Source organism: Schistocerca gregaria, chromosome 6, assembly GCF_023897955.1.
Source record: "Schistocerca gregaria isolate iqSchGreg1 chromosome 6, iqSchGreg1.2, whole genome shotgun sequence".
In the NCBI taxonomy this organism is placed as follows: Eukaryota; Metazoa; Arthropoda; class Insecta; order Orthoptera; family Acrididae; genus Schistocerca; species Schistocerca gregaria.
Genome location: NC_064925.1, coordinates 213,846,437 through 213,870,115, shown reverse-complemented (window position 1 = coordinate 213,870,115; position 23,679 = coordinate 213,846,437). Strand labels below are relative to the sequence as shown.

The window sequence follows — 23,679 nt, the reverse complement described above, 5'->3', positions numbered from 1 at the left end:
CAGGTGAACAATCGTCGGAAGGGTCCAGGCAGGAAGAGGGAGTGCTATGGTCTGGGGAATGTTTTCATGGAGTTTCCTAGATGATCTGATAATTCTGGAAGGTACTGTGGATCAGTATAGCTACAGCAGTTCGTTTTTTGTCCACAGGGTGGCATCTACCAGCAGACACCGAAACTTGTCACACAGCTCACAGTGTACGTGTGAAGGTTGAAGAGCACGAGGATCAGTTTACCGTATAATCCTGGCCACCATACTTTCCCAGTTTAAATCTGGCCGAGAAATATGGAACCACGTCAATCGGGCTCTTCGCGTCGTTGGTCCTCAACCGCGAAACCTAGCGCAGCTGGCCAAGGCAGTGGAATTAACTTGGCTCCATATCCCTATCCACACCTTCCAGAACCTCATTCACTCTCATCCTGCACATCTCGCGGTGGCCTACGCTGCGAAAGGTGTTATTCAAGCTTTTGACAGGTGGCCACATAAATGTGACTGGACAGTGTAGTTCAGGTGTGGTTCTCGAAGAAGTAGCGTTACTCATTACAGAAAGAATCATTGATGCATTTTATCTCTAGAGCAACGGGGTGTAATGTTGAGGTAGCCGAACGAATGTGTAGTGGGAAAGCTTCGCAACATGTTCTACGTTTCTTGAAAGATACTTACCTCCTTCGATGGAATATTAACAAAAACAAAGGTATTCAAAATAGAATTATTCGCATAGTTGAATTTCAGATGATGGTGAATCACGGGGAAAACATAGATCAAAAAGCACTTGTCAAATTTTCCGCGAAATGTATGTTCTTAGGAATCCAACGTACAGAGCACTGGAGGGTCAGTAATCACATCTGTTATACACACAGCAGGAAAACTACTGAGACAAATGATTCTTAATCAATTTTTAGTCCTGTCAGTGAATTATCGAATGCAGAACTGAAGTACCGAACGGCCTATTTGTTTTTGCCGAATGACGCCTCGTGCAACCCTTACTGTGTTTTCATGTGCCGCATAACTGAAGTGATGAAATTCCATATCCTACCTTGTAATCAGATTACGGCAAAGAGACTGTCAGCTTGTGGTCTGAAATTGTAGAAGATGCAATGCTAGATGCCTCTTTGCTCTCATTTGTTCTTTCTTCGGAGTATTCAGTTTAGAATTAATCCCCTCACAGAATTTTGATTACAGTATCACCTACGAATGATACCTGACTAAGATCTTAAACCGAAACTGTGCAATAATGTAAGAATAAACATCGAGAGTAGAAGGTGGCGTGAAGTTATTTAAGAAATTGACAACTGTGAACCAGAGTTGAACGAAAACTGAACAAATGACATAATTTTGTTTTTAAAATATTTTTGTTAAACTTAAAGTAGTCGCCTCCTTCATTCAAACACTTCTCCCAGCTGCGTTTTCACGTTTCCTTGTAGTCCTGGAAACCTTCTTTTCGAGTATTCATCACCAGTGCTGCCTATACGACGTTCTTTCAGCACTGATTGTAGTACTGGAAAGAAAAACAGGACACAGAGAGTGAGATGTAGTGAATAGGAAGGATGAGGAGAGGAAGTCATCTCATTTTGGGCTAAATAACAAAGCAAAATGTTTGCAGCTGACCTAAAAAAGTGAACATCGTTTTGACGTCTGTCAGTACTGTTTCATGCTCTATAATTACTGAAGTTCTGCCTCAGTGCTGTACCTAAAGAGCAAAAACTCATTTCCCATGGTGCTGTTTTGCATGAAAGTTTCTTCATTTCATCAACTCGTTCAACGACGTTCTTCGAATGCCCGTTAAGTGTGCTTCTCCCCTTCGGAAGGCAACAAACGTTACTGCAACTGGTTCATGTTCTTTTTTTGTTTATAATATTATTATTATTATTAAAATTTCATTACATGTACCAGTTGAAACACCTCTCTACAGCTCCATTCGACGTATGGACCACATGCTTCTATTCATCAGAGACTACGAAAAAGACTACATTTAGGTTTTTTAGTGTGATGTACAAGGAGGATCTGTTTCCGCAGCCGTAGCAGTAGCAGTAGCCTGTGTGGTGGCGCTCGACTCGCAGATGGGCCAGGTAGTATTCTTCATGGCAAACTAAATACCTTTCAGCCGTCTAGTTCTCAAACTTATTTTATTTGGCGACGAGTTTCATCGCTTTACTACGCCATCTTCAGGGCCCTGACCGACGTGTAGGAAGAGTCTACCTCGGTTCTGATCAAAACAAGGCCCAGCAATACTGGTATTAGTGGATTTCTGCTTGCTATAACAATCATCTGCCAAACAGTCGGCACATCTTCCTACACATTGGTCAGGGCCCTGAAGATGGCGCAGTAAACTGGTAGCCAAATAAAATAAGTTTGAAAACTAGACGGCTGGAAGGTATTTGACATCCGGTATCGAACAGCCGAGTCCCGCAACCATGTGTAAAAAGATGGACATACAGAGTTAGTATTCTGGTGGTGGGAGAAATTTTCACCATCAATATTTGAATGGCACGGAGGAATGTTCCCGATCACCGGACTCTGAGCCACTGGCTCTGATTAAATTGCAGACGTCTGCGCTGCGTATCATGAAATGAGGCACGTGACACCGTTGAATGTGATCCGGTCTTCGGATGGGGCATTAAGTCCAGCATTTTCTTTGCTTGCTGCTTGTGAAGAGTAGGCTATGTGCCAGCACTGGGTTTCATCCTCTCCCTCCCTTTATCATCGTACAGCACAAATGTCCGACAACACACACCAATTACCTGTCCTCAGGAAATACACTTAATTATAATACTCAGGCAGCGAAGAAGAAAAGGCTTTCCTAATCTGCGAACTCACCCCTCGAGATATCTGTCAACAGTGCCATACGATTTTCTTTTTCCTTATAAGGAGACAGAATTCATACTACTAATAAACAGTTCAACCCATCATTGCTTTCGTAATCTGAAAGTAGTGAAATCCACCTCGACTCTAGAAACGGAGCCACAAAGGCCGCGTACTGAGAGATAAATGTTCGGCAGAAATAAGACGTCTAGCGCTCGACTGACTCCATGTGAGAAACACCGAAACTAAAATCAGCTTAGATGTAAGATAACGAAAGTTTTACTAGCTGTTCCCGGCAACACCTCGGTGTGGCTCAGTCTGGCTAAATGAAATCAGAAAGCATACGTTTCCAATATGTATGGAAATTTGATGACGTCCTAATCTCCTCCTCTTCCTTCTTCTAAGTGTCTCCTTCCATACCCCCCCCCCCCCCCCTCTCTCTCTCTCTCTCTCTCTCTCTCTCTCTCTCTCTCTCTCTCTCTGTCTGTGTGTGTGTGTGTGTGTGTGTGTGTGTGTGTGTGTGTGTGTGTGTCTCCATCACTTCATTACCCTTTTTTCTGTCCATTTTCTTCTCCCAAATATCTCTGTCCATTTCTTCTCACCGTTCTCTCCATCTCTTTCCCCCCTTCTGTCTGACTTCGATCCTTTATTGTTACAGCAAATACAGATACCCTAGTAGTATTCTAACTATTAGCCGATAAGTCATAAATACAATTTTCCTGTATGCTAACAATATTTCACTGTTGTGTTATATATATTTACATATATTAGAATCATGTAGCGTAAAAGTGCTCAAACGTTTGACAGTCACGACTAAGAATTTGAAGTAAATCGAAGTACAATTTGAGACTTTTGGTAAAATTTTCCTCTTAATACATTACATATATATTTATGTATTATTGAAATTAAAATATATTGCTGAGTGTTTATTAAAGTATAATGTGAAAATGTGAAGTTAATCGCTCAAAGTATTCGAGATTTTTGATAATAACCTTTCCCCTTTATCTGTTAAACATGCACCCGTATATCACTTTTATTAAAAAGATGAGTAGGTCAAATAAAAACACACGCTTAATAGAATACAGTTTTGTGTTAAAATTATGAAGCTATCGGTGAAGAACTTCGGGGGATTTAAGATTTTGAACACACGAACGTTTACATTTTTACATAGATTTCTCTATAATTATTACGTACACATTTATATATTTGGCGCTCCAGTAGGTATATAAAAACACGTGCATATTCAACTGCGACGTTGTCTCAAAGTTAGAAAGGAATAGGTGAAGAACTTTCGGAGATACAAGATTCTGAATAAACGCCCAGTTACATTTTTGTTCATATATAATTAAGAAAGTAAATCTATGAAACTGCACAAAAATAACGTTTAAGGGGGAAATTAATTTCATTCTTCTCAGGTAACTTCAGCTGTAAAATGATCTACTGCATACGGCAAAAATTTTGTATGTTGTCGGCCAAATACTCTGTGGAAGAATAATTAACGGGCCTCGCATAAAGAATACTTTCTCTGTACATAAGGCAGAAAGCTATTTTCTCCTTCCATTTATCAGCGAAATAAATGTAACTGTAATGTTTGCAATGTACCACCATTTAAAAAATACTGGGGAGTTGTAAGTATAAGCGTGAGTAGTCTGGGATCTGAATATGCAAGGATTAATTACGGTACTGGCAAATATGAAATAGTCATTATGAAACTGGAAAAGAAGTCGTATAATAAATGGAGAAAGACAACGCAACAGGATTTTTCTTTTTCCGTAATTTGACTTTAGAGAATGTAATTAAGAGAATGAAAGAGAGATTCGAAAACATTACAGAAGAACAGTAAGACGGAATAAGAATTAAGATTCATGAATGGTATTTATCTTAAGCCAGGGAAATTAACTCGAATTTAAAATGAAATTAAAAGAGTGCTCAGTGGGAAGTGGGTTTCAGTAAGAAGGCAACCGAGTTTGCTTGAGAAGTAATAAACACCGCAGTCTTGAATTTTTAAAGAGTCGAACTCCCATGTAAAATACAGAATCATACGTCAGATTACTTTACAAATAAGTTGATATGTTAAATGTTGCACATTAGGCAAGGCAACGTGAGTGAGAAAATGTTTAGAAAAGGTTTGAAGGAAAGTTTAAAATTCTTTGGAAATTGCGAAGTGCACTCATTATGAACCACTGGCTGAATAGCCTGAGTAATTTGAGCTCCATTTTAAGCAAAAATTAGGTTCTCATGCCTCTCAATGTTTAAGATGTCATATCAACTGAACTGTGTCTCGTACAGTGATAAAATTATGCAGGTACATTCAGCGGTATTTATGAATACTGTCAGCAAAATATGCTGTGAATAAAATTGCTCGTAAGGCAATAATAAATTAATACGTCATGACTTACGCTGAAAATGTATTGCATGTACACCGGAAACGTAGTAAGCTACAAACTTTTTTCTTTCAACATTTTATGAGGAATGACTGTGAGAGAACTTTTCCTAAAGGGATGAATTTATGTTTAAAGTTTGTTGGAAATCGCTAAGTGCTCTCATTCTCAAGTACTAGAAGACTACGGCCTGTGTAATTTTCACACCCTGAGTTAGGCTGTCACGAGAGATATAAACAGTTTTTAACTATAATAGTTGTCTTACGGTGGTAAACCTTTGAAATTAGGATTTTAATCACTTAATGAGTTGATTGACAGTATTTTAATTTTTTCATTCGGTCAATAATTGAACGAAATATTCAAAGGAAATTTTAGTTGCCCTCCTCGCCGTCAGATGGGCGACCTCCAACTGAGTTTTTCAAAGTTTATCAATATAGATTTCCAAGACTTTAGCTCTCAATATGGCCGCTTTTTGTGAACTAGAAGCGTTTTCATCGTAAAGACGTAGGATTTAAGTAACATCGCCAAATCTGGCGAAACCCGCAATGTAGCTATAAAGTCTACTGCAGATTCCTCACGCAAACTAGTTTTTCTTGTTGAAAAGACTCAACATACACTATAACAATGGGTGTGCATGTGTATATGTATACCACACCATCTCCAAAATCACTGGGCCGATTACGACCAAACTTGGTACACACATCACTTACTGTCTGGAAAGAATTGCTGTAAGGGTAAAAACCATATACGTGTCAAAGAAATTGCGGTAGGAGTGAAAACGCAGTTTTGTTCACCAAGCGCGAATAACCGCACATAATTCATCCAGTTTTTGAATGAGAGAATTCAGCGACTTGCAACAAACTTTACATATAATTTCAAATCTTTAAGAAACATTTATCGCTGACATCCCGGACAAAAAGCAGAAAGGAAGAAAATCTATCGCTTACTACATTTTCGCTGTTAATGTAGTAAAATTGCTGCATGAAGAATGACGTTTCAGTTCATTACTTCTTTAGTGCTAACACTCTTCACAACACATTTCACAGACAACAGCCACATATATCATTCGGTGTACAGCACATAGTTCAACAGATACGTCGTCATAAACATTGAGTTGCACCAAAATGAAACTGAATGGCGAAATTTGGTAGAGATACAGGTGAAACACGTGTACAAGTACTTGAGACAAGTTAAACGTAAGTGAAATGTATTTGACATGTGTGTATGCAGGCAAAGCCAATGGTAAAATGCTTATCCAAAACACCGGAGCGATTTGAACAAAATTCGCTACACGTAATAGTTAAGATCTGGAAAAAAAATGTGCTGTGGGGATGAACCACCAACCTCTCATTGCGGTTAGCGTGATAACGTGAAGACAGAAAGGGAGGCAGTGGAGGAGTAGATGGATGGACAGCAAGAGGGAATGAGGAGGTAGACACAGATATTAGTGATTAGGAGATGGACAGAGATAGCGAGAGGGAGAAGAAGATACAGACAGGAAGAGGAGGAAATGGACATAGAAAGGGGAAAGGCGGGTATGGACATGGAGAGGGGAGGAGGGAATGGACTAATAGAAGACGGGGATAAATATACACACGGGCAATACTGGGTACTCAGCTAGTTAAAGTTAAGGTGTAAATCCACTCGAGTTAAAAATGACGGGTTAGGAGTAAGGAAGAAAGTGGTAAGAACCTCAGGCACTAGAAAACATAAAGCAAAATGAAATGACTTTTATTACACGCCATTTAGAAAAATCTGTGGTTAGAGACGTTCTAAAGTGAGACCATAAAAATATGAAAGGATACTGAAGGAGATTAGGACCTGTGACTAAAAACTTTTTTTATTCTTTCGATTAATTGGCAACGTACTCTTTCTATATACTGCTTGTGTTTGGTGCCGTGCCTACGTCCTGCATAAATTCTTTTGCGTCTAGTCTAGTTGACGTCAGGCCCTACAATTTTACCACTCAGCCGATCCTAAGTGCGCCAAATTAACTGGTACTAGATACTGCACAAGTGACTGACATAACAAAACATCATTACCCCTGTGTTATTTTACGCAGCTGTCATGTATGAACGTGCTCTAATTACTGTAGCAGATTTAATATGTACTGCTGGTTATTTCTCTGCTTGATCGTCGATAAACATTTACTTTGAGAGTGCACATATATTACTTGCTCCAGCAATAATATCGCGTCTCGTGGCAGCAAAGTTTTAAATCGGTGCGCTCTTGTTATTGCAATTCCACACCAGCGAACCTCTCTGACCTTATTTCTCTGTACGTTACACAGTCTAATTAAACTGTGGTACGTAACGAAATTAAAAAAAAAAGCATCTGCTCCTTTTTAGTCAACATCACCTAGAGGTGGGTGGTATAGATTTAATCTGAATATTACTCACCTGAATATGCGTTTCTTAAGCTGATGTCGTATATTTGATTATGCCCGATTTTGCTGCTAGAAAGTGAGAAACATCACGCGCTGCTTTACGAAGAATAGGTAAATGGCGTTAAATAATAATAAAACGTTTTCCATTTAAAACGACGAACATGGGTATTCAGACTGCTCTTTTTTTCTATCTTTTTCACTTCCTTTGATTCAACAAGATTGTAGAGGGCAAACAAATTCCTTTCATTAAAACTTTATCATATTGGCTCGAAATTACAATAACGTAAAATAGGTTTCCTTTTACTTTATGTTGAATTATTCGCGTGAGTCAAAAATAACTGTCAGTCAACTTATTTTGAAATTCAACAAAAAGTCAGTATCTTTAAACTTTAACAACACATTTGTTCTTGCCATTTTATACAGTCGTGACATAGCCCACCGTTCTCAGCAACTTAAATACTTCATTCCCACGGATGCCCAAAGCCTTTGCATAGTAGTTCCCGTACAAAGTAACGAACCATAAACAACTTCTACTGGAAAGCACTACTTTTAATATACTAGTTAAAGTACTCTTCCACTCCAGGAGCGATCATTCTATCTTAATCTCACCCCACGATACAATTACATTACAAAGCTGAGAAGCTACTCCCTATAATTCGGAATAGACGAAGTGTCGTATTTGTGACATACGTTACCGGAAAGTGCTGTACAACTGTAACTCTCGCCGAGTTCAGAATTTTGCGGATTTAAAACACGCCACGACCATAGGCTTCGACCAACTCCTAATATCTCAACACAAGGTGTCTCAGGAGGAATGCTCATCATTCAGGGATATCACAGGAGTGATCATTCGGAACAAAAAAATGTAGTAAACGTTGGCTGTAAACGCCAAACCTCGAGAGCTACCAGCACTCGTTCAGTAGAAGAGAGATGTTTCTCAATAGCGAATATAAATAACTGTTCATAGCTCTTAAGATGAGCATCTTAAGGCCCATGCGTACTGGACATTTCTGCTTAAAGTGATCGCTTATGTCATGACCGTGAATATTGACCATTGTTCCTGAAACAATCTGTATATCAAATTCAACAACACTCTATCCCCCTAACAACAATGCATTTATCACATCATTTAAATTCATTGCAGACTGGCCGGATAGCTACTTGATTAATATATATTATCTGCCTTTATGGGCTAGCTGTTCGCCTCTTAGGTGTCACGTTCTATCGACGGCTACGAGATGTAATCTAGTAATTCTAAGATGTTCAAGCCAGGAGTCGCATCCATCAACAAATAATGTGCAATATTACTGGAATATAGGTTTGTAACGTAAAAATTGTAACTGTGTTTCTTGTACATTGTTTGTCGATGTATGCCACTCTTGGCTTGAACTACTTAGAAACAGAGTCGACCACGGCGTGCGAAACTTCAAATACGCAAAACTTCACGCGTGCACAATGTGTCGCCGGCAAGCTGTGTGAGGCTCGACCTGTCTCTATACCACTCGGTACTTCTCGGCTCTGCTCGGTTCTTCCCGGTGTAGTGCGACATTTCATTTATCCGTGTGATGTGACACTTCGTTTGCTGCCGCTTACTTCGGTAGTCACAACTTTGTTCAGTTCGGCAGACTCATGGTGTAAAAGCGGTTTATGCATCGTTCTTAGTATAAAGGAAGTTCATAGGTCCAGTAGCTGTTTGCGCAAAAAGTGGCGGTTTAGCGATCTATCTTGACAATTCTTTAAAAATGAAAGGGAATCGCAGAGGGAACAGATGAGAACTCACAGTATGCATTATGTAATCGCATAATCGACGGGTACCGCAGGATTGTCATTGAATTTCATTAATACGCTAAACAGAAAGAATTTAATCATTTAATTGACTATGAAAGGGCTAAAAATTATGATCGACAGACAATTTTTACCGGACTCATTGTTCTGTACATCAAGAAATACTGTGTGTCAAATATGCAGGCATGGAACATGTGATGAAATTGGTGGTAGCTAATAGCAAATTTTCTGAAATTGCAGCAGTCATTGATGGAATTAAACGAAGGGCTTGAAGACGTTATATATTATTGGAAAGTATGTTGTTTAACTGAAGGACATACCTGGAATGAATTTTCGACTTAAGACCCATTATTGTTGAACTTCAGAAGAAAAAAGGAAAGCAAGATCGAGAATAGGAGGATCTGGAATGGTATGCAAACCTTGCATTTTAATTGGAGTTGACTGCAGACGTCTCCAGTAAGAAACTGCAAGGTGAGAACCAACTTACTCCTGATTTCATGGTGAAAGTGGATGTGTTTGAAAAGAAAGTCGCGTTGTGGGAAGGACTAGAAACACCGTCCATTTCCCTAAGCTGAATGGCGTTAGAGAAAACGGGAAGTACGTACAGTCCACTGTGGCGTTGAAAGAATTACAGGAATAGATTTCTAAAAGTTTGTGGACTTCGTCAACCTTACATCTGTTTTTGAGGTGTTTTCCACGATCTTTTGTTGCTTCAGTTGAGAGCTTCCATGTGCATTGGCAGATGGTACTTGTTGATGCACAATGTTAATTCCAGTTTAAAAGACAAATTCTTCTACGTTCATACAGTGCAGGACATCTACACTGTTTTCCTTGGCAAGAGTTTCACTTTTACACTATTATGCTGCAAACGTGATACCAATTTTTCAATAAAAATATGTGCTTTGAAACAATTTTCCAATTATGAAGCTGAAAGTGTCACTATTATGTGCCAATATGAGTGAAGACACTCTGTCTCTACCCTCATGCCGACAGTTTGTGGCAGATAAAAATTTTATCGTTTCTTCAGCGTGCGAAAATAATTAAATAATAAGAATCTTTGCACCCGAGACCCAGCTTTGCAATATTTTCTTCCTCAGTGATTGGTTTTGATAGAAACTAGCTGTCGTCTTGAGATCTTCTGGAAACAATACTACTGTGCTTGAGTTGCAAAACAACAACGAGAGAAAGCCCCGTTTATAAAATAAGAGCACCACATTGGCTTGTTAAATACATAAAACAGAGTAAATAAAAATTTCATAGCACCAAGAATGTGCCCCGTAGTAGAGCCTTTCCTCCCGGGTCGTAGTTCTTTTTATTTACTCTATTTCAAGCCATTGTAGTATTTGACAAGCCATTGTGGCGCTCTTATTTTATAAACTCGGTGTGCTGTCGTTATTGTTGTGCAATTTATGCGTGGTAATATTGTTTCCAGAAGTTCTTTAAAACTTTGCCGACCGGCGACACCATTGTGGTGTCGTGTGCATGGTATCGCTCAGTGGCCGGCGACACCACAGTGGTGTCCTGAGTATAGTATCGCGCAGTGGTCGGCGAAAGCACTTCAGCATCTTTTGCGTTCTGTTGGTTTTTTGTTTAGGTAACAATAAGTTAACATGTCAACAAGTTTTTTGTGTTTATATGTACTTGCGCCCTCATCATCATGACAGACGAAAGAGACGATACGATTATTTACGACGAATGCGCGGAGCAAAACTTGGAGGTTGCCACTACATCGCGTACGTCTCATCATGATCCGGTTGACAAATTTTCCGGTCACATAAAACAACAACTAACACGCCTACGTATTTCCGAAACGATGAACGAAAACGAAGAAACTTCAATGTATGTTCCAAAAACAAAAAACAAAACAAAAAGACTTAATGACCAAGTCTTGTGGAGTTGCGTTACATCTTGGAGACTGTTTTGCTACATATCATATGAAAGAGAAATACTAAGTACGAAAGGCAATGCAAATAAACAAATATATGAAACAAATTTTGTATTTGTTTACGTATGTATATATCTTCGAAGTTTCATGAAAGTGGGGGGAAAAGGGTTGAGAACTTACTAGAACTAACGATGAGATTAGTAAAACGTAACAGTTTATAATCTCTCGATAATGTCCAGAACGGCGAGCGACAAGCCAAGTAATCCGAATTAGCGCTGCCAGCGCCAAGTGAATAAATTTGTAGGAGACGTTCAGACGGCAAAGTGTTAAGGTGAGAGCTAGACTCTGTCGAAACCATTAATTGAGGAAATAAAAATATTTCAACTAGGAATCTTGACTGAAAAAATTTTTATTTATCACAAAATATCAAACCGCCCCCAGCGACATGTACAACTAGTAAATTAAATAATACTAAAAATTTGCTGTGATTGTGAGCTATGTTCTTGAGAAATATGAAACAAATCGGCTTGTCACATTTGTGCTTTCACAGATTTCTCCTCCTCCCGTTCAGACAGCGTGGGTTGAAGGAGGAAGTGAGCACTCTGGCGAGTGAGATGGCGTTCGAGAGCAGAGTTCTTGGCTGTCTCTGTCGCAGAACATAGGATTTTCTCCCCAGAAAAACGCTCTGCTGTCAAATGGTACATTACCCACTGTGACGAATTCTCCCTATAAATACTTACACGGCATACTACTTTGAATCAGTTATCCAACTGCCGTCCATTCAGAAACGTCAGCCTGTCACTTTCATTTGTTTGGAGATTTTGAAGTTGTGAATTTGACACAATAACATACTAAAATCAGTTTTGTTCACTTGCATTTTTCTCCGTCAGCGTTACTCCCTAATAACAATATTTCAGTTAAGGAAGTAATTGTAAGGGTGCACGATCTTTCCTAAGACACGAGAAATGTATCAAATTTCTTGTTGGATCGTACACTTATATTGAGTAGCAATCATGTTGGATTATGATTGCGTATACGAGGAGTCAACTTACAACGTTGCAAAGTGATTTTTAGTTTTGTAACTCTGTAAATATTTTGATAATGAACTGTTTGCTTACAGCCTGTGTACACTTAACTGTTCTCAAAACGGTTGGAAACGATAGAGCATGAAAATAAATAAGCTAAATCGCTAAAATACAAAAAAATAAAATCTGTTTATTTACAGGTCGATTCGGAACAAAGCAAGAAGAGAGGCAAAAGCAAAACGAAGTCCAGGAGCACCATGACTGAGAGGTAAGGTCGTATCTGACAGAACTTAAGTTGAGTAGTTTGGTATGGAATATGGGTCTACAGCTTTTGTGTGATGGTTAAACATATCTTCGCTTGTGGCTTTAAAAAAAAAAAATTATTTCAGTTCAGCTTCAAGTAATTCTCATTTTCATCCTGACATCACGAAGGAGGCAGGGTGTATATATATGTAATAGCTTTGTCGTCGTCGTCGTCGTGTTCTGTGCTGATCTATCCTCTGCAAGTCTCTCCATCCCTGCAGAGTTAGCCTACATCGATTTGAAATAGCTTACTACCGTTAGGTCTTGGTCTTCTTCTACAATTATTATTGCCCATCTCTCTATCTGACTATTCCTTGTTGACTTAGTGTGTATCCTATGTACTGTTACCTTCTTCTAGTTTTACCGACTTAATTCAGCACCTCTTCGTTGATTATCCTACATACCTCCCTGACAGGAGCAATGCTTTCCACAGCGGAAGCTAGCAACGCAGTGGAGACACAGTGCCTGGGTTCCATTGGTGCCTTGCTGGCAGGAGCAGTCCAGCAAGCTCATTGTCAGGAGCGACGCAAGCCGATATTAACCAGTGACTGCTTTGCAATAGTTACCTCGTCATGTTGCGCCGCCTCCCCGATGCTGAAGTCGTGCTTAAACGCGGGCCTTGTTTTTCTTTATGCGCTTTGGACGTGTTTACGCGTCCAACTCCGCCGACTCTCTCACTGGTTTGGACGAGTTACTTCCCTATATCGGCGACTAAAAACGTTTTGAGTATTTATCGTACATGCCTCTTTGAATGGTATCGTTTGCACAAATCCTCGTATGAAATATGACGATCGCTATGATGCAGAGGTGAAATTGGACCCACTGCGCTCGATCGTCCATCGTATATAAAAATCAATAAATGGAGAACGAAATCAGATATCGTTCTCGTCTCAATTTTAAATAAAATTCCGCTCTCTGTATTCCACACACAGTAATGTATGAGCTAAAATCGACCATATTCAGCGTTTACACAAAGCGTTTTTACCACTGCAATCTCTGTAATTTCGTGCAGTGCTTTACTTAATTTGATGCAGCACAGTAATTATGGCCAATAAAGAACTCCACTTCTTTATTGAGCAAAGATTCCATACTGTAAGACGCGCATAACTCAGATTTCCTTAGCCGAACATTTCTCTTAAAATTGGATGATACGTATTTCACAGCGGCTGGAACGTCCCCTCTTAGCGCAGATAGGAGCATTCGGCATAGAGTACAGTGATAACAAAGCCTTATTCAGCATGGAATGCAGAAAGCAGTTCTCTAGCGTTCAAAAGATTAAGTATGCTCTAGGAGTAACGTCTATAGCTAGAAATTGAATCATCCTGGTTCGGTCTCAGCCGCTAATTAAGTTTAGAATAAAAATCAACAGCAGTTGCAGCCAAAGACTTCAGCTGTAAGGAGTCAGCCTTGGCTTGCCAACTAGATTGTCAAAGACGGCGATGGAGCGGACAGAGGTTTGGTGCACCCTCTTGCTCTTGAGATCGCACAAATAGAACGATCAGCTAGGATCAACTGCTTGAGGATGCACAAGGTAAGAGCAACCACTGCATTAAAGACATGTAAGTGCAACCACAGGTCATATGGCCTGTAATTAAATAACTGTCATGGTGATCCTTCCACTGGCAAAAGTCCATTACAATCTCCGAGAGGGGTACTACCAAGGGTGAGGTAACAATGAGAAAAATATAGAATGACCAAGAAAACGGTAACATGACCCAGCCCACAAGTGAACGAAAATAGTTCAGGTTTACCTGTACGCTAGCAGAAGATGAAGAGATGGAGGAAGTACGATGCTGCGCAAAACTTAAGAAAGAAAGCAGCTTTCACATGATGTATCACTGGAAAGTAACATAGCTCAAACGAACTTGGATCGTAAATTGGAAGAACTGCTACAGTATAGTACGGAAAGCAACCAAACGAAATACGCAATGAGACGAACAGAAATGACAGTTTTATCACACGCAATAAATAGTTACAATAAAGTAACCGCAGTTGTTGTGGTCCCCTGAACATTACAAAAGCGGAACACGATTCATAATAGGATGTGTTATACCACGGACAGAAGTACAAGCTCTGCAACGTTCTCCCATTCTGGCTACAAGGTTGGTAAGAAGTTCTCGTGCCAGGGCGTTCCATTCCTTCACCATCACGGCTAACAGCGGCTGGATGATCATTGGTGCCTGTGGACGTGCTGTAGTACAGCTCCCCAACACTTCCCAAACGTGCTCGATGGATTTAAGCTGGGGGAACGAGCAGGCCAGACCATTCTATGAAGATCTGTTCGTTCAAAGAGCTTTTTCACCTGCGCAGTTCGATGCGGTCGCACATTGTCTTCCATAGTCTGAGATGAATGAATCTGACAAGACGCACATGGGGAAGGAGTACAGTTTCACAATAACGTTGAGAAGTTCTAAGACCTGGAGGTGAGAAAGCCAATGCAACATTATGCCTCCCTACACCATAACACTTCGAATTTGAAAACGGTGATCTTCGACAATGTTCCTAAGTGTTCCCACCTCTCGTCATAACAGGAATAGACCAGCATTGTCGAACTTGATAGGAATAGAGGGCAGCCTTATGGGAGGATATGGGCTAGATGGTACGAATGAGAAAGGTGAAAGAATAATTGAGTTGTGCAATAAATTTCAGCTGGTAGTAGTGAGCATGTTGCTCACAAATCGCAAGAGGTGGTATACTTGCAGAGGCTGGATTACATCATGATCAAAGATTCCCAAATCATGTACTGGATCCTAATACACATTCAGCAGCATACACAGATCAGGATTTAGGATGATGATTAGGCTGATATTTAAGAGCGTCGCCCTGAAGAATGTGTTAACAGAAGTGAGACACTGAAGTACTGGGGAATGATGAGGTTCGTTTGAAGTTATCTAAGTCCGTAGATATTGCAATAACAGATCCGATAGTACTTAGTTCTGTCAGAGAGAAATGGTCGTATCTAAAAAGGGCAATCACAGAGACAAACTTGTGTTCAACGAAGGTAAGTGCGATGAAACCTCGGGTAATAGATGAAATAGCTCAACTGATGGAAGTAAGAAGTACAAAAATGTTCAGGAAAATAATACATCAAATACGCTTAAGATTGAAACAGATAGCGAAAGCCGAGCCGAGGTGTATTGGCTGCAGGAAAAAAGTGAATAAATGAGAAAGTAAGAGGAACCTTAGGTGAAATTAAAGGCAAAAACGACAACATTACGAGTATAAGAGTAATTCTACTGTTACACACGCAAAGAGTCCACAAAAAGCCTCTACGATGGAGAGATGGGTGGCAATTGTCTCATAACGTGACATAAATAGGAAGTGGAGAAAAATGTGAAAAACTTAGGGGATCCAATATTAGTGATAGTGTTGGAAGACTTGCGATCAAAAAAGGCAGATGACATAGCTAAATTCTGTTCAAAGTTTCTGCAGTAATTGGTGGGAAAGTGGCAATCAAACAACTATTCAGGTCGGTTTTCAGAATATATGGCTCTGGAGACATACCATCAGACTTCCTAAAAAATCTTCCTCACATTTCCCAATAGAATAATGACAGATAAGTGGGAGAACTATCCCACAATCAGTCTGATGTTTCATGGATGAACTGGCTGACATGTTTTTCGACCTGGAAAATGCTTTTACAGTGTAAGATCGTGTAAGATGGTCGAAATCCGAGAAGTTACAGGAAAAGACTACTATTATTCAATATGTACAACAATCAAGAGGGTTCAATAAGAATTTAACACAAAGAACGAAGTGATCGACTTCCAAAGGGTGTAACTCAGGGATGCAGTATTTCGCCCCTACTGCTAAAACAATAAAGTAATGAAAGCTATAAAATTATGCTACAGGATTGGGGTTAAAATTCAGGATGAAATATCAAGTAGTCTGTGAAGACTGTGCTACCCTCTGTGAAAGTGAAAAAAGTAAGAAAAGTTACAGGACTTGCTCGATGGAATGAACAGCCGAATAGGTACAGAATAGGAATAGAGAATGAAACAAAGAAAGACGAAGGAATGGAGAAGTAGCAGAAATGAGAATAGCGATGAAGTGGACATCAAAATTGGTGAACATGTCGTTGATGAAGTGATTGAATTCTGCTACCTTGGTGGCGAAATAATACATGATGAATGAGGCAAGGACGACGTGAAAAGCAGACTAGCGTAGGCCAAGAGGGCGTTCCTGACCAAGAGTAGTCTATTAGTATCAGATACCACAATTTGAGAAAGAATTTCCTGAGAACGTATATTCGGTGCACAGCATTGTATAGTTCTAGATCATGGATTGTGGGAACACTGGAAAATGAGGATGAGGAAATAGAAGCGTTTGATATGTGATACTACAGAAAGGTTTTGAGAATTAAGAGGAGGCGGCTTTCCGCTGATTCATCGAAAAAAGGAACATGTGGAAAACACTGCCAAGGAGGGACAATGTGATTGAACACCTGTTACGACATGAGGGAAATCTGTTGTTACAGAAGAATGCCTAAGATTAGGAGGTAAGATCGGATAACTAATGGTGAGCCTCTGAACCGAATTGGGGAAGAAAGAAATTTATTACTCAACCTGGCCAAACGAAGGTAATGGTTGATCTGACACATCCTGAGGCGTCATGCACCGTCAGTTTGGTAATAGAGGCATGTGCAGACGGAGATCAAATGCCGAACGGAGCAACCAGGTTCAAATGGGTGTACGTTGCAGTAGTTACAGAGAGAAGTGTCTCAATGTGGAGATTTGCATCAAACAGCTCCTTGTACTGAACACAGAACAACCAAATTTACATACACCATAAATAATAACTGTGAGGTAAGTATGAAAAAAATTACTACCCAAAGATAGTCCACCTGCCCATCTTTACAAAATATTGGTTTTAGAAATTGAATCGCCAATTTCTTACTGCACTATATTTATGTCCCAGACATGCCTCACATTTTATATTAAGACAACTTCAGTAGAATGAATAGTCTTGTAGGGGTTAAGTCATGACCCATATAGTGGTGGGTGTACTGGGATGCTGCTATATCAGGATGAGGTGCAGTCCACCTAAGGTGGTGGTGGTGGTGGTGATCTGGGAATGGGGGTGGGACTGAATCGAATGATGGCCCATCAACAAAATATCTGGTTGAGAACTCCTTTCTTCATAACTTAAAGTGGCAGAATCGAAGCTGGATGGATGGTCAGTCGCCTTCCCTGAGGTAGTGAGCCATAGTTGCAGCTGTGTACTAGCATCAGAAGGTACCCACCATGGAGGTGACACATGTGTGATGTGGCTGGCTGTGGCGTGCTGCTTCAGGACTGCAAGAGTGTGCTGATGCGAGGCAGCTTGGTTGTTGGTGACCGACAATGAAAAGTATTGTTAGCTCCTTGCCTGCTTCTGTAAGGGTGGCATAAAACGCTCTGAAGTGAGCAGGATCAAAGTGCAGCCTTCAGAATGTCTTATGACAATGGTGTGTGTCTACTCTGGATGATGGAGAACAATAATATAGACCCTCCTGGCATGTTAGACAGCAATATGCAGCTAGATGGCCCAGGCTCAAACCCAAAACTCGCCAGGGAGGTGGCCATCAACAGAAGGTAGTCACCCAGTGGGTTACCTGATGATGCAATGGTACCTAGCTGACTGTATACAAACTTAATTCAAGCAGAGGCTTGCAGCTATTCACATTAAAGTCTGTCGGCAGTGGTTGGCTGCTTCATCTTGGACTAAAAGTGGCCTTCTTGAAGTTATTGACTAGTGTCAACTGCATCACTTGACACACTGTGCTCAACTGTAACACTTTTATTAACACTGAGACTGAGAGTCTAAATCGTGTGTGCGTGTGCTCCTCTCCAAACAATGTCGCTCTGATGAATTAACACAGGAACAGCTTATAACTCAAGGTCAAACCATGGCGCAACAGCTCATACGTTTCTCCAGCAGAAATTTGCATTTTCTCTCATCTGCCCAACATTGACATAGTGTTTTTAGTTTTAATGCTTCGGAAGATAACTCCTCTGGAGTCAAATGAATAAACACACAAATCTGTTTTTAGAAAGGACCACCTTTAACAAATTTCTTCTCTTACCTGGGCATGTTTCACTGAAGATATGACAGAATCACCTTTTATTTGCTTTCTATTAAATTACAGGAACAATTTCCTTTACTACCTCCACATAAATAAATTAGTCTTTAAGAAAGTATTCATAAATTTGAAAAACACATCATTTAGTATATACACATTAATACCACATGCTGTAGTTTTACTGCTTTCATATTTCGCATTACAGTTGTTTCCGTTCCACAAACTGTCATATGCAACCATGTGGAACTTAACGTAAGAAATGTATTTACCTCGAAATTTTACGAAAGTGTATTTCCCCATTCGGATAAGCCGGGAGTGGTCTACCAAGAGATACTTGATCATGAGAAAAAGATTGAATAACCAGCGAAAGGAAACTAGAAAACCTGAGAAAGAAAATGCAAAGGCTCACTCTAGATATGGTAGGGGTCGGTGAAGTGAAGTCACATGAGTATAGGGTAATATCGACAGCTGCAGAAAATGGTGTAACAAGAATAGGATTTTGCAAAAACAGACATGTCTTATGAGATAACAGCAATCAGTGATTTTATGTTACTTAAAAACCGTCTTGATTGCAATTTTTTTATTCATATGACCGGTTTTGGTTCATTCAGAACCATCTTCAGATCTGTAAAAATAATGATACTAATTTACTATTTCACGGAAGCAAGTAGACCGTAGAGGAAAACAAGTTCACACCATCACCATAGATATATAAATCGCCCTATGTGTTTTAGATCTATAAAAATAATTTTACTGTTTTTTTTTATTAATGTTGACAAGTACAGATTTTAACCTTGACATCTACATATTTTAATTAAGTATTCTTAATTAAAAAAAGATCTACTGAATACAGTATGTGCAAATGGAATGTAACAAATGTACCAGACGCCACCTGTCGTTAATAGTGTTATAATTAATATAAATGGCGTGCACTCTGCCAAACAAATTTTATGTGACGTAGCATGTGAAAATTGCTGGATTTGGACGGGTTACTCCTGTAACTGAAATATCAGGTACGCTCTGGTACATTTGATGTTGATTAGATAGGATGAAAAAGATTTGCTTCCGTGAAATAGTAAATTAGTATCATTATTTTTACAGATCTGAAGATGGTTCTGAATGAACCGAAACCGGTCATATGAATAAAAAAGAAATTGCAATCAAGACGGTTTTTAAGTAACATTATAAGAATAGGAAGGTGGGGCAGAGTGTCTGCTACTGTGAACAGTTCAGTGATAGGGTGGTTGTCATGAGAATCGACAGCTAACCAACGCCGACAATAATAGTTCAAGCTGAAAAATAAAGAGATAGAGAAAGTATATGACGATACTGAAAAGGGAGATGAAAATCTAATAGTTGTGGGGACAGGAATGCAGTTGCAGGGGAAGGAGAAAAGGTTACAGGATAATGTGGGCTTAGGACAAGGAATGAGAGAGGAGAAAGACCAATTGAGTTCTGCAATAAATTTCAGCTAGTAATAGCGACTACTCTGTTGAAGAATCACAAAAGAAGGTGGTGTACTTAAAAAAGGCGGGTGATAGGGCAACATTCCAGTTAGATTATATCAGTCAGACAGAGATTCCGAAATCACATATTAGACTGTAAGGCATACCCAGCAGCAGATTCAGACTCAGATCACAATGTAGTAGTGATGAAGAACATGCTAAAGTTAACACGATTAGTACAGAAGACTCAATAAGCGAAGGAGTGGGATACAGATCTGCCAAGGAATGATGAAATATATTTGAAGTTCTCTAAGGCTATAGATACAGCAATAAGGGATAGCTCAGTAGACAGTACAGTTGAAGAGGAATGGACATCTCTAAAAAGGGCAATCACAGAAGTTGGAAAGGAAAACATAGATAGAAAGCTGGCTACGAAGAAATCGTAGGTATCAGAAGAAATACTTCAGTAATCCATGAAAGAAGTACAAAAATGTTGAGGGAAATTCAGGAATACAGAAATACAAGTCGCTGAGGAATGAAATAAGTAGCAAGTGCAGGGAAGCTAAGACGAAATGGCTGTATGAATGATGTGAAGAAATTAAAAAAGAAATCATTGTCAGAAAGACTGACTCGACATATAGCAAAGTCAAAACAATCCTCGGTGGCATTAAAAGCAAGGGTGGTAACATGGAGTGCCACGGCAATTCCACTGTTAAATGCAGAAGAGAGAGAGGACAGGTGAAGAGAGTGCCTTTAAGGCACTGATGTGTGAGAAGAAGAAACCATAGTCGATTTAGAAGAGACAGGGGTTCCAGTATTAGAAGCGAAAATTAAGAGTTTTGGAGGACTTACGGTCAAATAAGGCAGAGGAAGTATGTAACATTCCAAGAGCTGAGAGGTGCGGGAATTATCATCCGCCTCCGCTCTTTTCGGGCCTACGCCCTAATTGCTGCTGATTTCCAATTCGGTTTTCTTTGCCCTTCTCCAAGCCACAGAATGGACGCTAATGACAGTAGCAATTTTGTGCCCTAAAACTATAACAAACAACATGGACAATTGGTGTATCTACAATGTGTGTGTGTGTGTGTGTGTGTGTGTGTGTGTGTTCAGCGCGCGCGCTGAAGACGATGTAGGAGGGCTGATAGCACACAAGCTGTGATGTTGCGCAGCAGTCGCGGCAGCCGTGGGCGGCGCCGCGGAGCTGCTGGCGCAGTGAAGTCGGTGGCGTCGGACGCAGAGGTGGCGCGGGTGCTGCTGGAGGAGGGGGCCCGTGCGTGACGCAGGCGGCACCGGCTGGCGCTGTGCGCGCTCGCGCTACTCTACGCCGCCGTGCTGGCCGTCTGCATGGCGCTCGTGCACGCCGCCGTCTCTCCGCACGGACTCTTACTGCTCTCCTACACCAGACTCAGGCCGGCAGCCTGACTCTCTGGCCGCTGTACCGCTGTAGTCCCTCTTTGTCTCGTTAAATATGCAGATCGCTAACAGCATACTGAAAGTCGTTTCAGCAGGAATCGTTTAACGTAATCTAGGGTGCTGGTGGAGAAAAGTGTATGCGACTAAAATTTTCCAATCACTGGCAGCTGCTTTTATGTATACTTACAGCAATTTCCATTTACATGTGGTGGTGGCTGTTAGCTGTTATGGTGTTTCAAAAAGGCATCCCACATTCTTACAAGAGATAGTAGTGGTCGAAAGTAAGAAGAAAACTTGATATAAACGCATGTAAGAGACAAAATATTTCTTGAGATTTGGTGACGTATATCGACAATAGTTAAAAGTGGGACTTTAAAACACTGCACTCAGTCTATATTTATCAAATGTTTGAACACTTAGTGGCTTCCAGGAAAATTGATACGTAAGTTTATACATTTTTGGGGCTTCACTAGTCTCTCAATGAAAAATCCAAATCTAATAAAAGCAGCATAATAGGGTTTTGTGTCTTCAGCGTTGAAGGTTTTACACTCATAGCGCCAAATATTATCATTTCTAAAGCAACTCGGCGTATGAAGTTGTTTTATACATGGGAGTTTCTTTCTTTAAAGAACTGGGGCCGAGACAGCGTTGTTACTGGTCCGAACTATTATCCCTTCAAAGCAACATTTTTCACTTAAAATTGGAGAACTAATATTCATAAAGAAAAGAGAGTCGTTTTCATTTTAGGAAACAGTCAGGTTTTGTTGACTATCCCTTATGTCATATCGACTCATCGAAAACGATTTTTATTAGGAATCGACAAAACATTTTAGGAGGGTGGTTTCACAGTCAGTGCCGAGTGGTGTGGGCTGTTACTGACATTTTTCCATTCAGTTTTGATTGATGCTTGTCTCGGTTTGTTCTGTGCCTTGATGCCGTAGTCGTACATAGCATTAACACTGTCTCACGCATCTGCTGGGTACCACCACATTTTCTGTGCTTCGTATGACATTACCTAACACAAATGTTTAGTGGTGGAGGACGTCCGGTTTCATGGTCTCCCCATTCAAAATAAATTAAACCCTGCGATTTCTGCTTTTAGAGATGTTTAATGGCATACATGTTGTAGTGTACGTGCCAGAGGAGACGCTCAACTTGCCAGCCAGACACAATAGCCACCTAGCACTGAAGCTGCCGAACACTTACACAGTCTGGAGCCAAGAAAGGCAGAGGCGCTTCCCCAGCCTCCACTGTAAGACGAAACAGATAAGGGACCAGTCGCCGACAGTTATCGATATTTCCAGAATGAGATTTTCACTCTGCAGCGGAATGTGCGCTGATATGAAACTTCCTGGCAGATGAAAACTGTGTGACCGACAGAGACTCGAACTCGGGACCTTTGCCTTTCTCGGGCAAGTGCTCTACCATCTGAGCTACCGAAGCACGACTCAGGCCCGGTACTCACAGCTTTACTTCTGCCAGTAGCTCGTCTCCTACCTTCCAAACTTTACAGAAGCTCTCCTGCGAACCTTGCAGAACTAGCACTCCTGAAAGAAAGGATATTGCGGAGACATGGCTTAGCCACAGCCTGGGGGATGTTTCCAGAATGAGATTTTCACTCTGCAGTGGAGAGCGTATTGTCAGAATGCGATGAAAGCAGACGTTTTCAGATTTAAAGGCTCATTTCGAAGGAAGAGGACATGAACACGTCCACATGACGTGGGATGTCAAGTGAAGAAAGGGCTTCTAAAGCTAACTTTCGTTTTCGTTGGTCGTTGTGAACTGTGTTTCTGCCATGCAAATTGTGGACGGTAGGCAACTGTTATGAAGTTGTTATAATTTGATTGGGCAGGAGCAGTACATTAGCTAGGCAGTTGGATGCTTGGTCATGTCAAGGGAGAAGTCTTTGCAGAACAATAGGCGAGAGGTGTGCCAGTAGACATACTCCACTTCCAAATGGCAAAGGATATATTTGACTGCGTGACTCGAAAGTGGACGCCAGACTAGGGACACTAATGATGACTCTGAGCCCTGGCTTCTGAGTGTCGCCAGCTGCCAAAACCGGACACCAACCTCTGGGCACTGCAGAAAGATACACACTGCCCACAGTATTCACGCCAGCAAGAGACACTGTCAGCCGACTCCAGCACGCACCAGCAGCCCAATCATTGCCTGGCAAATGAACGGCTTGCACTG

At 40.6% G+C, this 23,679-nt stretch overlaps 1 protein-coding gene across 6 annotated transcripts in view; it reads left to right on the top strand.

Moving 5' to 3' along the window:
• Positions 1-23,472, top strand: part of LOC126278481 (transmembrane protein 26) — a 113,651-nt gene extending 90,179 nt beyond the window's left edge. For 4 of the 6 annotated variants that reach the window (XM_049978636.1, XM_049978633.1, XM_049978637.1 and 1 more), the window contains 2 exons: positions 12,462-12,529; positions 21,240-23,472. In XM_049978636.1, coding sequence (XP_049834593.1) covers positions 12,462-12,529; positions 21,240-21,348 — 177 coding nt within the window. In that variant the 3' untranslated portion in view covers positions 21,349-23,472. The remainder of the gene's footprint in view (positions 1-12,461; positions 12,530-21,239) is intronic. The other 2 variants (XM_049978635.1, XM_049978638.1) reach the window with 1 other exon arrangement.
• The last annotated feature ends 207 nt before the right edge of the window (positions 23,473-23,679 follow it).